This window comes from Schistocerca gregaria, chromosome 8 (genome assembly GCF_023897955.1).
Source record: "Schistocerca gregaria isolate iqSchGreg1 chromosome 8, iqSchGreg1.2, whole genome shotgun sequence".
Taxonomy (NCBI): Eukaryota; Metazoa; Arthropoda; class Insecta; order Orthoptera; family Acrididae; genus Schistocerca; species Schistocerca gregaria.
The window spans coordinates 309,158,196-309,175,242 of NC_064927.1; the positions used below are offsets into that span (position 1 = coordinate 309,158,196).

At 46.7% G+C, this 17,047-nt stretch overlaps 1 protein-coding gene across 1 annotated transcript in view; it reads right to left on the reverse strand.

Annotated features, from left to right (window-relative positions):
* The window catches only part of LOC126284317 (serine/arginine repetitive matrix protein 1-like), a 385,100-nt gene that overhangs the window by 21,583 nt on the left and 346,470 nt on the right, over window positions 1-17,047 (reverse strand). The window contains 3 exon segments of the mRNA XM_049983154.1: window positions 5,161-5,378; window positions 5,381-5,427; window positions 5,429-6,051. Of these exon segments, the coding sequence (XP_049839111.1) occupies window positions 5,161-5,378; window positions 5,381-5,427; window positions 5,429-5,931 (768 nt within the window). The 5' untranslated portion in view covers window positions 5,932-6,051.

A 17,047-nucleotide genomic window follows, 5' to 3' on the forward strand; every position in this document is an offset into this window, starting at 1 on the left:
ACCACAGCAACCAACGGTGATTAGATCACTGAAACTCTTTGTACACTGACGGAAAAAAATTGCAACACTAAGGAGGAGTTGTGCGACATAAAAGAAAGCCGGTAGGCGCGTTTCCACAACTGAAACATGATGTCTATTAACATTTTGTGTCATTCGTATCAGAGTGACACTACTAGCCTCACTATGAGGATGCAAAGCAGGTTTGATTTAAATAAACGGTGCAATGTTTTTTTATTCCAGTCTTTGATCACAATATCAATTCTTTAGACTTTGACGGGTTTCAGTCCGTAATGACCATCCTCAGATCTTTTTTACATCATGTCCTGAGATCTTAGGACGGCCAATACGGACTGAAACCGGTCATCGTCTAAAGAATTGAGAGTGTAATCGAAGACTGGAATAAAAAACGTTTGCAAGTATTGGATCACTGTTTGTATACGCGGCTATGTCGCAGTTGGCGAAACGGTGTAATGGTCATGAGCGTTAGTTACCTTTGGAAGTGGTGAGTCGACGTCACTCAAGAACGCTTTTAAGGCGACAAAGACGCCACTATCAACAACTCACCAGTTAGAACGAGGTAGTGTAATATGGCTACGAGAAGCTGATGTTTCTTCTGCCGTGTTGCAGAACGACCTGGCAAAACGTAGCCAATGTACATGATTGCTGAAGGCGGTGGTTACGACAGTGTACGACTGCAAGATAATTATTTTGTATTAGAGTATGGCAATGCAAAGGCGTTATGGAAAGTGAGCCATAGATGAAACTCGTTTACCTCTTGACAGTATATCTAAATGCAGTTCATGGCTTAAATGAATGTACACAATATAAAATGTTTTAGCAATTAAGAAGCACACCGAAAATAAAAACAAAGGTCATATAAAAATACACTCCTGGAAATGGAAAAAAGAACACATTGACACCGGTGTGTCAGACCCACCACACTTGCTCCGGACACTGCGAGAGGGCTGTACAAGCAATGATCACACGCACGGCACAGCGGACACACCAGGAACCGCGGTGTTGGCCGTCGAATGGCGCTAGCTGCGCAGCATTTGTGCGCCGCCGCCGTCAGTGTCAGCCAGTTTGCCGTGGCATACGGAGCTCCATCGCAGTCTTTAACACTGGTAGCATGCCGCGACAGCTTAGACGTGAACCGTGAACAGGGCCAGCACCCGGCATCATGGTGTGGGGAGCGATCTCCTACACTGGCCGTACACCTCTGGTGATCGTCGAGGGGACACTGAATAGTGCACGGTACATCCAAACCGTCATCGAACCCATCGTTCTACCATTCCTAGACCGGCAAGGGAACTTGCAGTTCCAACAGGACAATGCACGTCCGCATGTATCCCGTGCCACCCAACGTGCTCTAGAAGGTGTAAGTCAACTACCTTGGGCAGCAAGATCTCCGGATCTGTCCCCCATTGAGTATGTTTGGGACTGGATGAAGCGTCGTCTCACGCGGTCTGCACGTCCAGCACGAACGCTGGTCCAACTGAGGCGCCAGGTGGAAATGGCATGGCAAGCCGTTCCACAGGACTACATCCAGCATCTCTACGATCGTCTCCATGGGAGAATAGCAGCCTGCATTGCTGCGAAAGGTGGATATACACTGTACTAGTGCCGACATTGTGCATGCTCTGTTGCCTGTGTCTATGTGCCTGTGGTTCTGTCAGTGTGATCATGTGATGTATCTGACCCCAGGAATGTGTCAATAAAGTTTCCCCTTCCTGAGACAATGAATTCACGGTGTTCTTATTTCAATTTCCAGGAGTGTATTTGGCAGCACTAAAGTGTTTTCAAGCGAAGTTAAAAAAGAATTGGAAGAACATATTCTTTCATTTGAAGATATGATATTCGATTAAGTATATCGTCGGAAGTAAAAAAAAAATCTAGCCTTAATATTGCAGAAACTAACTGAAGTAAAGGTGAAGAACTCCAGAACTACAGCTTACAGCTCCATCTGTCAAAAGGAAGTGTTAAGTGTTTTATTAGGAGATTCTGTAGAGAAGCTACCACACAAACTTATTTGTAAAACAAAGAAACAAAACTGCTAGATATGTGAGAATGATCGAATGGAAGAAATGATCAGCTCTATGAAATGAAAAATGTGAATTCATGCAGTGTGTGCACGGGTGTGGAAATGAGCGTAGAAGTTAAAGTGTAATAGCTGCAAATTGTGATTTTATGTAAGAACTCAAGTACAGGACATTTTCTTAAACTCAGACTAATATACAGGGTAAATTAGCTGCCCCTACGGACCTCATTTTTTGCAGCCCCACGTTATAGAAAAATATTATTGGCCATTTCGCTCTAGAGATGTGAAATGTCCCAGAATAGCTATGCCAAGATATTTTAGACCTATTGCACAAATTTTCTTTATGAAACTGCTGTAGCACATTAACTTAGCGGGTCATATATTAATCTTACCATTGGATTGTATACCAGAAAGTTGTTACTGCCACGCTTCTCATTTTGATATCTCCTCTTAATTCCATTGTTTCCGATAGTGAAACATGCTTTCTAAGGCAATGTTTATGAATTATATACGAAAGGTTAAGTTGCGAAATATTAAGTACTATAAACGGAATAAAATTACAGAGACAACAAAACTTCTATGACTACACCGTTAATTACTCAAAGAAAGATTGGAGACACTTGGATAGGAGTAGCGTAAGTAAGGTACGTCTTGGTCCAAAAATACAGCACAACGCGTGGCGAACGCTTACTTCTATTTTTTTTACCGTAAGGTCGTCCCGTTTGCTAACAGTCGTCCAAAGCTCTGAGAGGGAACGTAGATCGATTACGCGGCTGTTGCCTCTCTGGATACCGATCCAGGTACAGACGTAATGTGGCTTGCCTAAAACGAAGTCAGTAGGTGCAGCTGAATCGCCCCGTATATCTTCAAGCGCAGGGACATAGTTTACACGAAGGGCGGTGGGGGTACAATTTGTTGACACAAATTAGGAAAATAAGTGAAGTGGTGATGCTTCATTGATAGCCAGCAGTCCCTCCCGTGAGGAACTTCCGGTGCCGACTTGTCTTTTCAATTTGTGTCTCATTGGGCGACTAGCTTGTCAATGATGAAATAATGATTAGGATAACATAACAACCAGTCCCGTATGGAGAAAGTCTTCTACGCAGCTGGGAATCGAACCCGTGCCCGCAACAGGGCACCAGATTTGCTAACCATTCAGCAAAGCAGGTGGACAAAAAAAAAAAAAAAGGTTCAAATGGCTCTAAGCACTATGGGACTTAACTTCTGTGGTCATTAGTCCCCTGGAACTTACAACTACTTAAAACTAAATAACCTAAGGAGATCACACACATCCATGCCCGAGGCAGGATTCGAAACTGTGACCGAAGCGGTCGCGCAGTTTCAGACTGTAGCGCCTAGCACCGCTCGGCCACCCCGGCCGGCACAAATTAGGTAAACAGATTGGTTGGTTGTTTTGGGTTCAAATGGTTCAAATGGTTCAAATGGCTCTGAGCACTATGGGACTCAACTGCTGTGGTCATTAGTCCCCTAGAACTTAGAACTACTTAAACCTAACTAACCTAAGGACATCACACACATGCATGCCCAAGGCAGGATTCGAACGTGCGACCGTAGCAGTTGCACGGTTCCGGACTGCGCGCCTAGAACCGCGAGACCACCGCGGCCGGCGGTTGTTTTGGGGAAGGGGACCAGACAGCGTGGTCATCGTTCTCATCGGATGAGGGAAGGACGGGGAAGGAAGTCGGCCGTGCCCTTTGGATGGAACCATCCCGGCATTTGCCTGGAGCGATTTAGGGAAATCACGGAAAACCTAAATTAAGATGGGCGGCCGCGGGAAGGGAGACAGACACCACTTTCTGATGTTTGGAAGTTTGAGTACAGTGTTTTAATTTATCTCAAAATTAGCATTCTTCAAATGAAATACCAGCAGCAACATTCTCCTCTTGAGGATAATATTTTTAAATGATATTCTAAACTGTGGTTTAGGTCTTAATGAATAGAGATACAATAGAATTAAAGACACTAGCTATTAGTGGGGATTTAATATCAATGGGGAAGTTGAAAATTTGTGTTGGACTGAAATTCGAACCAACGTCCCCTACTTACTAAGCAGAGGCGCTGATTACTATGTTATCTGGACACAATGGTCACTTCAGCTGCACGGACTGCCGTAGCACGCCTGCCCTCAGATCCAAACTCTCTACTTACACCATTCATTTCTGATATAATGCCCGTTCTCACAAGGCTCATTACTCGCGGCATGGCCTGTGTGGCTGTGCTGTTCTAGGCACTTCAGTCTGGAACCGCGCGACCGCTACGGTCGCAGTTTAGAACCCTGCCTCGGGCATGGATGTGCGTGATGAGCTTAGGTTATTTAGGTTTAAGTAGTTCTAAGTTCTGGGGGACTGATGACCACAGATGTTAAGTCCCATTGTGCTCAGAGCCATTTGAACCATTTTGAACTCGCGGCATCTCGCCGATTCCCCTTAAGAATTTGAGCTTGGTGTGCATCTGCAATAAAGGGCTTACTGTTCGTGATTGTCTTAATTACATATGTGTTTTCTGTTGTTTCAGATATGTCCGAAGGAAGAGGCACCACATATATTTAATGAATATAATCTCAAACGTAGTACAATAAGACAAATGCCTCCTAACTTTAGATGACATTATTGGGAACAGCTACCTGTCAGTAAAGTAAAATTATTAAAAAACAGTCGCGATCGCACGGACATTTATTCAAAATTTGACCCGTTTTGACCTCTAGTAGTAGGCTAGATTGACGTTGATAACGCTTGGAACAGAGAAACTGTGACAATTTTGCGGTTGGGGTCAGTGCAGCTGTTCCAAGCGTCATCATCACCAATCAGATGGCGCACTATCTGAAGACGGCCCACTGCTAGAGGCCGAAATCGGTCATGTTTTTAATAAATAACTGGTCGAGAGCATTTTTTACTGAAGGTCTCCTACATCTCACAAAATGATCTGGACGAGAAAATCAAAGAAATATGTGCTCATACGGAGGTTTATCGACAGTCATATTTCCCATTCGTGAACATACCATGAATGGAGGAAAACAAATCTTCGCCTGACACCATAAGTTGGTCTGAGAAGTGTAGCTGTAGAATTAGGTGTTTACGGTACCCCTCCCCTGGTGAACGCACCTGGAAATGGTTGCAGAGCTTCCGCAGAGCCCGCTCGTTGTTGGTCTCGAAGACGATGGCCTCGAGCCCCGCCGGTGCCTGGGAGGCGGCGTCGTCGGACGCGGCGGCTGCCCAGGCGGAGCGACGGCGACGCACCACCCAGACGGCGACGCGCGGCAGCGCGGGGTCCGTGTGGCAGAAGGCCACGTCCGCTACGGGGATGCTCTCCGGCTCGTGGGCGGCGGCGGCGGAGGCGGCGGGGGCGGCGCCGGGCGCCTTGACGACGCGCTGGTAGAGCGACAGCGACTGCACCAGCGCCGCCACCGAGCCGGCGGCCGCGGGCTGGTGGTCCGCCTCGTCCGTGTCGGAGGCGCCGCTGCTGTTGGCGCTGTCCGACGTCGTGGACGACGTGGAGGCGAGCGGGCCCGCAACCCCCGGGGGCGGCACGGGCCGCGGGGGCGGAGGGACGCCGCCAGCCTTGCCCGCCCCCGCCCCCGCGGCGCCGCGCCGGTACACGTGGTCGTCGACGAAGCAGCAGGACGACGAGTTGCTGACGGCCGTGTCGTCGGAGGCGAGCGAGCGCGAGTCGTCGTCCGACTCGAAGCCCTCGTCGTCGTGGCGCGCCGCCAGCTCCAGGCGGTCGTCGCGGCAGCGCAGCAGCGTCGGGGGGCGCCGCTGCGGCCGCGGGGCGGCGGGGCCCAGCGAGCGCACCAGACGCGCTAGCGACGCCGCGTCGACGGGCCCGCCGCTGAGCGGCCGCCGGCCCAGCAGCCAGCCCTCGCACTGCCACATGCCGGCGGGGGCGGCGGAGGCGGAGGCGGCGCCGCAGCCACTGTCCGGCTTACGGGCGTGGGCGGCCGTGGCAGATGCTAGGGTGGCGGCCTTTGCATCTTTCGCCGCCTCGGACACCGCCTGTGAAGAAACAGTAACATGCCTGTCAGAATCGTTATCAGTTTTGTTAACACAGCACAATAGTTCTCAATTTGTGTTATAAGCATGACAAGGTTGCTGCAACATCGTCCACAGACATAGACGAATGTCAAGAAACCACTGGGTAATACGTAAATACAACCAGTACGTCTCGTTTTGAAAACGAGTACTACGCAAAACTACTTTTTCTATTTTCTGTTATCTGTACATAACATTGCACCTGTCGAATGAGGCAATCTTTTCGGTCATACGTTTTTATTTTCTGTGGTTCTTCCAAGTCGCTGGCCGGTGTGGCCGAGCGGTTCTAGGCGCATCAGTCTGGAAGCGCGCGACTGCTACGGTCGCAGGTTAGAATCCTGCCTCGGACATGGATGTGTGTGACGTCTTTAGGTTAGTTAGGTTTAAGTGGTTCTAAGTCTAGGGGACAGATGACCGCAGATGTTAAGTCCCATATTGCTCAGAGACATTTGAACCATCTCCCAAGTCATTTGAGACGAATTCCGGGATGGTTCATTCAGCAAGGTCACAGCTGACCAACTATCATATCCTCGTAAAAACATTCCTACGTACTCTGTCTCAACGAATAGTTTACATTTCTCTTTCACAGCGTTATGATGGCAAATCTCATATCGTTGTAAGTTGGTAAATAAATTAAAAAAGTAAAAAGATTGTGCTCCATTACCTACATTGATAGCAATTTGTGTACATTCCTGGGAAGAAGCTGTTGTTGGCAGACATGAATAAAAGGCTAGGCTCACGGTCCCATCAACGACAACATTATCGTAGGGGGATTACGGTCTCGGTTTGGACAAGGACGGGTGAAAAAAGTCGTTAGTGTCCTATTCAACGTCTCCATCCCCGCATTCGTACTACCTCATTGTATCTGTTCCTGCTTATGCTTATCTCTTTGCACAGCTCGACGAAGCTAAGTATGTGCCTAGATACATGACGAGACCTTTCTACTGCTGCACAAAGTTTGCAATTTGTGCACGCAATAAAAATTCAGTGCACAGCGCCAGCAATGTAATATTTCTAGATACCGTATCAAGTTTTATATTATTGTCATCAGTATCTGTAAGACATCTATGTCCTTTATACATTTATATTAAAGTTTCCGATCGTTCGCGGAACCGCGAGAACGCATTCGTGTGATAAATTCAGAGTAAGCAATAAAACGATCTTCAATGTTACGAGGGCGAGCCGCAAACTAACACCTTCAAATTTTTAATGTGTTAACTACTAAAGCTTTTTAAATAAAATAATCGTTATAAACCTTCTACATATTTTTATTATTTATGTGTAAATATTTTCAGCCCTCTGTCGCTAGACGGCTCCGAATTGTAGTACGTAACATGGCGATTTAACTATGTCGGTGCGTGAGAAATGGCGCGCTGGAATATGGTTTCTAATTCGAAGACTTCGTAAACACATATAAATATTTTCCTTCAACAAGACAATACCAGACTACACACGAGCGTTGCGACATCTGCAGTAACCATACGTCTTGGGTTCAGTGTTGTCGATCATCCTTCATAGAATCCCGACTTGAACCAACAGATTTTCCTCGGTTTCCAAGCTTAAAGAACACCTACGAGCAGGTCAGCTCAGTAGTGATGAAATGGTACAAGCAGAAGGGAGGTTGTGGCTCTGTCGCCAGAGTCAAACATTCTGCAGTGATGGTATCAGCAAACTGGTCGCTCGTTGGGAGAAATGTGTTCGTAGCCAGGATGACTACGCTGGGGAACAATTATGTAGACATGAAGAATTAACATGTAGGATGTTAATAACATTTGTTTTATTTAAAAAACCTTAGAAGCTGGAAAATGAATGATCGTAGAAGCAAACGATCATCGAACAAACGACGGGAGTAATGTAAACACCGAGAGCTCGATTAAAAAGCTCAAGAGAGTTTGTGGGAGGACGCATTGCATCTACAGTCATATAAGGAATTCGGCGCTATTACTTTTCTTCACGCCCTCGTATTTTAACACCATGGATTTCGACGTATCTAGTCTGCTATTCAGATGTACCAGTTAGTGGTTCCCGTATCTTAAGTTTTTGTATATTTAAACCGCCCATCGTTGACGGAATTGTTGAGACATAAATGTGAAGGTGAGGCAGAATTATGCCGACTGCTCTGTTTTTCATACACATTAATAGACACTTGTGGCTCTAACGGTACATTCTTCTGTTGAAAAAGCTGAGGCCTTTGGTTCTCGAATGTGTCGACGCTTATGTTCTCTTAGACAGCTGTAGAGAATGCTTGTCTGTACCAAAGGTCGTTATTACTTATGGCGGTAAAATTGCTGCTGCCATCTCTGCTAGAATTATCTGGTTGTTCTGTCAGTTTTACAACTTCTCGCACCTTGGTCTTGAAACATCTACGACTGTTATGAGTGGGGGGAGGGGGGGGGGGGGGGGAGGGGCAACGTCTTGAGAGTCGACTACCTGCCCACATTCCTGTGGTTTCCAAAACTTCAGATTTTGAAATCTAGCGAAAGTCGCAGCAGAATTTGTAACACATCATTTCCTGACCGCTCAGATGTATGTTAGCCGTGATCGCTTTTGTAGTCGCCTCAGTCAGTTTCTGGCTGCAGGGGAGACGATTTTTTTCTCAATTCGCCTAATTCGGTGCTGATCGGGGATGATTAGGCTTGTTTTAAAGGTAATTCCCGTGCCAGTCTGTGTGTGACAGTCCTAGCAGGAAGCAGTACCGTACAGAACCGCTGTTAGTTACAGCGGGGATTTGCTATTGAAACTGCTTGCACGCAGCCACTGAGTCTGAATGGCCGACAGGCCTGAATGTTACATAATTCCACGTAGAGGTTTGGAGCTCGAGATATCGATTGGTCCGCCTGAAGTGCTCGTGGAGTTTAGATGGCTATCTTCGAAACTTCTTGAATCGAGTTTGGAATATTTAAATGCTTATTTCGGAAGTCTGCAATTACCCTCCGTGATCGACGACATTACTTTCCTGTTACTGAAAGTCTACAAAACATTCGACAGTGCAGTCAGTCCGCAGCTCGTGGTCTAGTGGCTGGCGTTGCTACCTTTGGATTACGGAGTCCCGGATTCGATTCCCGACCGGGGTGGGGATTTTCTCTACCCGGGGACTGGGTGTTTGTGTTGTCCTCATCATTTCATCATCATCATTCGTGACAGTGGCTAAATTTGACCGAGTAAAAAAAAATTGGACTGTGTGAAAAACTGGGACTTTGTACGGGGTGTTTTAAGCTATCGAAACCTTTCTCGTAATCGATAAATGCTAAATGCGTTTGCAAACAAAACTCCCGTCGTTTTTCAATACTTTGTGTCATTATACATATGTTATCACTACAACAATGTCCCTTCCTGACTGTTCTTCTGAAATTACTGAGTCTCCTATAGTCTGCAGTCTTTCACTATGAATTTTCCCGTCATAGCTTTAGCTATGTTTCATTCTTCAATGACGGAACAATGCTTTCACCACATACTTTAAAAAAATTGGAGAAAGCAAAGTTCTAAAATGATTCCTCCGTGTTTGATTAACTCAGATTAATTATATCTAGGTCAATAGCTTTTACATGAAAGGCTATTGTAAATTATTTTACGTCTGTTTGATCTACTGATTTACTATCAATTTGTATGTAATAACTTTTATCAGTATCTTCGTCATATCATAAAGGTGTAGTGTTGTACCCTTTGATTTTCTGTTATACTATTAATGTTTGCCGTATCTTTCTCCATTTAATTCATATGTTTCATAAGTTTAAACGCTATATTCTGTCTTCCGTGAATGTCATGTTCAATGTTCTCCGAATTCAGTACGGTATCTTTTTGTTACATTTTTATTTTATTTCTTTTCTGCTTATATGTACCCCAGGCTTCAAACGTCCGTATTCGAAAGGAGCTGTTACAAGAATTTTGTTGTCCTTTAATATTGTTGGCTATTTCTATATTCCGTATTTTCAAACCTCTATTCCGGTGCAATACTTTACTTTCCTCTAGTACTTCATTAGCTATTTTTTATATTTCTTTGGCAACATAGCTGTGCAGACGAATCAATCCGCGTCAGCCAATAAACTTTCGCAGTTACATTCACATAATTTGTCTCTCGAGACGCACATCGCCAAAAGTGTTTGTATTCCGACTGCGTCTCGACTGTTACTTCGTGCGGCGTTACGGAAGCTCTGAGGCACGGGCGAAGGGAGCGTTTTAAAGTACGAGGTCTCACAGGCACCCGAACCGTTTCACGACCGCGGTAGCCGTACAGCCAAGTAAACGGTCACTGTAGGAAACGTTTAACGCCGATCGGCTGGATACCAGGCCACGTATGGCGGTCACGTGACCGCAGTGTAGGCTGGAGCGGTGTGCCAGATAGGAGCCAGCGGCGCCGGTCACAAGCGGACTCTGCGACTCCCAGAGTCGCGTTACGACGGCGGCGGCCGGCGGGCAGTGCGATACACGTGTCCACTGGCCGACACGACGGCTGCACGGTCGCGCCCAGCCCTGCTCCCTGAGACTTGTCTGCCTACCGCACACCAGCGGACCGGTACTCGATTCGTTCTGGTGCTTACCGTTCTCCTGGAATAAGCATCAATAATGTCTTTACCTGCTCGTATTACGTAGGATCGGCGCGTCAGATCCAGAGACACGAGTGTGCGGTAGAACCGGATCGAACTCGCGCGACAGGACGTTGACCTAGGTCTGGTTTACCGCCGAGAGTGTGTGTAGTTTCCAGGAGGCTCCGACACCTGTCGAAGCTGATGTTTGTTTGACGCCCACGTACTCCTCGACAACGTAGGCGTGCTACAAGACCGATCAATCATCTGTATAGAACAAATTGAGCCGTACCTCGGCTGGCGTTGGTGCTGTTTCCGTTTAGTTTGCATGGTTGCGGTTGTTGCAATTTTGTCATACAGGGTGTTTCAAAAATGACCGGTATATTTGAAACGGCAATAAAAACCAAACGAGCAGCGACAGAAATACACCGTTTGTTGCAATATGCTTGGGACAACAGTACATTTTCAGGCGGACAAACTTTCTAAATTACAGTAGTTACAATTTTCAACAACAGATGGCGCTGCAAGCGATGTCAAAGATATAGAAGACAACGCAGTCTGTGGGTGCGCCATTCTGTACGTCGTCTTTCTGCTGTAAGCGTGTGCTGTTCACAGCGTGCAAGTGTGCTGTGGACAACATGGTTTATTCCTTAGAACAGAGGATTTTTCTGGTGTTGGAATTCCACCGCCTAGAACACAGTGTTGTTGCAACAAGACGAAGTTTTCAACGGAGGTTTAATGTAACCAAAGGACCGAAAAGCGATACAATAAATGATCTGTTTGAAAAATTTCAACGAACTGGGAACGTGACGGAGAACGTGCTGGAAAGGTAGGGCGACCACGTACGGCAACCACAGAGGGCAACACGCAGCTAGTGCAGCAGGTGATCCAACAGCGGCCTCGGGTTTCCGTTCGCCGTGTTGCAGCTGCGGTCCAAATGACGCCAACGTCCACGTATCGTCTCATGCGCCAGAGTTTACTCCTCTATCCATACAAAATTCAAAACGCGGCAACCCCTCAGCGCCGCTACCATTGCTGCACGAGAGACATTCGCTAACGATATAGTGCACAGGATTGATGACGGCGATACGCATGTGGGCAGCATTTGGTTTACTAACGAAGCTTATTTTTACCTGGACGGCTTCGTCAATAAACAGAACTGGAGCATATGGGGAACCGAAAAGCCCCATGTTGCAGTCCAATCGTCCCTGCATCCTCAAAAAGTACTGGTCTGGGCCGCCATTTCTTCCAAAGGAATCATTGGCCCATTTTTCAGATCCGAAACGATTACTGCATCACGCTATCTGGACATTCTTCGTGAATTTGTGGCGATACAAACTGCCTTAGAAGACACTGCGAACACCTCGTGGTTTATGCAGGATGGTGCCCGGCCACATGGCACGGCCGACGTCTTTAATTTCCTGAATGAATATTTCGATGATCGTGTGATTGCTTTGGGCTATCCGAAACATACAGGAGGCGGCGTGGATTGGCCTCCCTATTCGCCAGACATGAACCCCTGTGACTTCTTTCTGTGGGGACACTTGAAAAGACCAGGTGTACCGCCAGAATGCAGAAACAATTGAACAGCTGAAGCAGTACATCTCATCTGCATGTGAAGCCATTCCGCCAGACACGTTGTCAAAGGTTTCGGGTAATTTCATTCAGAGACTACGCCATATTATTGCTACGCATGGTGGATATGTGGAAAATATCGTACTATAGAGTTTCCCAGACCGCAGCGCCATCTGTTGTTGACAATTGTAACTACTGTAATTTCGAAAGTTTGTCTGCCTGAAAATGTACTGTTGTCCCAAGCATATTGCAACAAACGGTGTATTTCTATCGCTGCTCGTTTAGTTTGTATTGCCGTTTCAAATATACCGGTCATTTTTGAAACACCCTGGAGACCGTGGCTGTTGTTTGAAGACATATGTTGATGGTGTTAGGACAGCGACAAATTTGCTTTCAGTTCCTTTATTCAAAGCATACCGTTGCCGGTTTCGAATCGTTGTGATTCATCCTCAGACTGTTTACATGCTTTCTTTATGACATGTGGTGTTTGTTTCCATAACATTCGTCCAACAGATGTAAATGCATTCCCACTGCATCCTTGTTGTTGCAGACGTAAGTAGTTCTCACTGAACACTTTAGATTTGTCACTGAGATGATTTCTACCACGCACCACATGTTTTGATACATACAAAGAGCTTCTGTAGAAATCATCTCAGTGACAAATCTAAAGTGTTCAGTGAGAACCATTTATGAAGATTTCCAATCAATGATCGGTTCAGTTGGACCAGAGCACACAGTCCATTCCATGTGAACACAGTCCTCGTCCTCAGCTTGCACAATGCCTTGTTGACAATCTGTGTCCTTGGCTTTGTGGGGTCTGCCCAACACTCGAACCACACCATCAGCTCTTAGCGACTGCTGAGGCGACGGTTTTCCAGTCGTCTGGGGTCCAGCCAATGTAGTCATGAGCCCAGGAGAGCTGCAGCAGGCGGCGTCGTGCTCTTAGCAAAGGCACTCGCATCGGTCGTCTGCTGCCATAGGCCGTTAACGCTACATTTCCCTGCAATGTGCTAACTGATACGTTCGTCGTACGTCCAACATTGATTTCTGCGGTTATTTCACGCAGTCTTGCTTGTCTATTAGCACTGACAACTCTACGCAAACGTCGCTGCTCCCGGTCTTTCAGTGGCGGCCGTCGGCCATTGCGTTGTACGTGGTGAGAGGTAAATTCTAAGTACATTCTTGACACTGCGGGTCGCGGAATACTAAATTTCCTAAGGAGTTTAGAAATGGAATGTCCCATGCATCTAGCTCCCAACTACCATTCCGCGTTCAAAATCTGTTAATTCCCGTCGTGCGACCACAATCACGTCGGAAACATTTTCACATGAATCATCTGAGTACGAAAGGCAGCTGCGCCAATGCATTGCCGTGTGTACGCGATCCTACTGCGATATATATGTGTGCATATCATTATCCCATTACTTTCGTCTCCTCAATGTATTTTTGGCGCATGCGCGTTTACTTCACGGTGCGAAGTGCGTTAAAAATCTTGCAAGCGATTTTTTTGAACATGTCGGAAAGCTTGTAAGCCGAAATATCGGCACACTTGTTAATTATATCCCGGATGCGCTCCTGCAAACCGATGGTAAAACAAGTTGTTGCTCACTGTCTTCATTCGCAGTATGTGGATCCTGCTCCGTGAACAGTGTGACTTGTTGATCCACTGTGTTTCATGTCTTCTAGCTGTAGGCGTACTTCATGTTAGGTGATTTTTTTGTGTCACTGTTTTAGCTGATTAATTTTTAATTCGCTCGTCCAGAATTAAGGCCCTCATTTTCGCTAACCGTTGAGATAGTCAGCGGATGGATACAGTATGGCTCTGAAGCCCCCAGGGCAACGGGACACCGCACTGGAGCAGGGCAGGGCAGGGCAGGCCCGGGTACACTGCTCTGTGCTCGTGTTGTGTTGTGTTGTGGTGTGGGTTTCATACAGGTAGCCCTGCTGCGCGCTTCCCACGACGGCCACGCGCCAGTGGCGCTGAGCCCGCCCACACACGACACACGACACAGGCACGGCGCACATGCCGCCGTCTGAGCACGCCGGCAGCGCCCAGCTAGTCCTCTGGGGGGCCTTATACCGTGTTATTTCACTAAGCAAGACCGAACGCTTCCTACAGCTCGTAACACTTCTCCTTACGGCCCACTGTAGCTCAGTGGTGATTTATGTTCATATGTGTCACTGTTTTCAGAATGACATTCAGGTTGAGCTTCTTTAGATTAGTTCTATGCTGTGTACCACCATGAGTAACAGAAAAAATACCTCAGTTGATCGACAAAAATGGCTCTGAGCACTATGGGACTTAACTGCTGTGGTCATCACTCCCCTAGAACTTAGAACTACTTAAGCCTAACTAACCTAAAGACATCACAAACATACGTGCCCGAGGCAGGATTCGAACCTGCGACCGTTGCGGTCGTGCGGTTCCAAACTGTAGCGCCTAGAACCGCTCGGCCACTCCGGCCGGCATCGACAAAAGAAGGATGTACAAAACTGTTCGGGGAAATTAAGGAATACGGGAATACTAGTCACTTAAACTACTGGCCATGAAAATTGCTACGCCACGAAGATGGCGTGCTACAGACACGTAATTTAACCGACAGGAAGAAGATGCTGTGATATGCAAATGATTAGCTTTTCAGAGTATTCACACAAGGGTGGCGCCGGTGGCGACACCAACAATGTGCTGACATGAGGATTCCAACCGATTTCTCATACAGAAACAGTAGTTGACCGGCGTTGCCATGTGAAACGTTTTTGTGATGCCTCGTCTAAGGAGGAGAAATGCGTGCCATGACGTTTCCGACTTTGATAAAGGCCGGATTGTAGCCTATCGCGATTGCGGTTTATCGTATCGCGACATTGCTGCTCGCTTCGGTCGAGATCCAATGACTGTTAACAGAATATGGAATCAGTGGGTTCAGGGGGGTAATACGGAACGCCGTGCTGGATCCCAACGGCCTCGTATCACTAACAGTCGAGATGACAGGCATCTTATCCGCATGGCTGTAACGGATCGTGCAGCCACGTCTCGATCCCTGAGTCAACAGATGGAGACGTTTGCAACACAACAACCAACTGCACCAACAGTTCGACGACGTTTGCAGTAGCATGGACTATAAGCTCGGAGACCATGGCTGCGGTTACCCTTGACGCTGCATCACAGACAGGGGCGCCTACGATAGTGTACTCAACGACGAACCTGGGTGCACGAATGGCAAAACGTCATTTTTCCGGATGAATCCAGATTTTGTTTACAGCATCATGATGGTCGCATCCGTGTTTGGTGACATCGCGGTGAACGCACAATGGAAGAGTGTATTCGTCGTACCACCCGACGTGATGGTACGGGGTGCCATTGCTTACATGTCTCGGTCACTTCTTGTTCGCACTGACGGCACTTTGAACAGTGGACGTTACGTTTCAGATGTGTTACGACCCGTGGCTCTACCCTTAATTCGATCCCTGCGAAACCCTACATTTCAGCAGGATAATGCACGACCGTATGTTGCAGGTCCTGTACGAGTCTTTCTGAACACAGAAAATATTCGACTGCTGCGCTGGCCAGCACATTCTCCAGATGTCTCACCAATAGAAAATGTATGGTCAATGGTCGCCGAGCAAGTGGCTCTTCACAATATGCCAGTCACTACTCTTGATGAACTGTGGTATCGTGTTGAAGCTGCATGGGCAGCTGTACCTGTACACGCCATCCAAGCTCTGTTTGACTCTATGCCTAGGAGTATCAAGGCCGTTACTACGGCCAGATGTGGTTGTTCTGGGTACTGATTTCTCAGGATCCATGCACCCAAATTGCGTGAAAATGTAATCACATGTCAGTTCTAGTATAATATATTTGTCCAATGAATACCCGTTTATCATCTGCTTTTCTTCTTGGTGTAGCAATTTTAGTGGCCAGTAGTGTAAAAGTGAAATAAATAGGAAATGCAAGGAGCTAAGCCGAAATGGTTATATGAAAAATGTGAAGAAATCTAAACGAAAATGACTGTCGGAAGGACTGACTTAGCGTACAGAAAGTTCAAAATAACCTTCAGTGACCAGAATAAAATTTTCACTCTGCAGCTGAGCGTATGCTGATACGAAAGTTTCCGACAGATTAAAACTGTGTGCCGGACCTAGACCCGAACTAGGGATTTTTGCCTTTCGCAGGCAAGTGCTTTGTCGACTGAGCTGCCGAAGCACGGCTCACAGCTTTGATTCCGCCAGTAACTCGCCTCTTACCTTCCAAATTTCATAGAAGGTCTGCTGCTACGCTTTCAGAACTAGTACTCCTGGAAGAAAGAATATTGCGGAGACATGGCTTTGCCACAGACTGGGGGATGTTTCCAGAATGAATGTTTACAGCATATTCAACACAATCTAGTCCAAAGCGATGAAAAACAAATACAGATTAATTTTATCTGTCGAAGACACGCTGACACTAAGATAGACACCTTTCTTAAAGCAGAAGGTGCCATCTGGCAGGAACAGCCATGTATGGAAACAAGTGATGCACTTGGAATCGGCTATTACGAATTTATGTTAGTCCCTGAGCTAGAAAAAAGTAAAGGTTGGATGAAGCATAGGAGTACATAAGGAGTAAAAAGTTTAACTTAGATCTATTCTGCTCTCTTTGTGCGTCTCCAGTTTTTGTCTCTTTTTTATTCTATACTTCGTCACAAGTCCGAAGACTTGTAAAAAGCATTCTTGGTTTATTTTCTGCGCTACATCTGGGCAAAATCTCGAGTTTTCGACGAAATCCCCCATCATCTTCTTCTGGAGCAACTAACTGCTGTGGGTGCTAGTGTGACATTTTGTAATTTGTCCACGTACGTCACCATTGTGTCATGGTACCAGGGTTT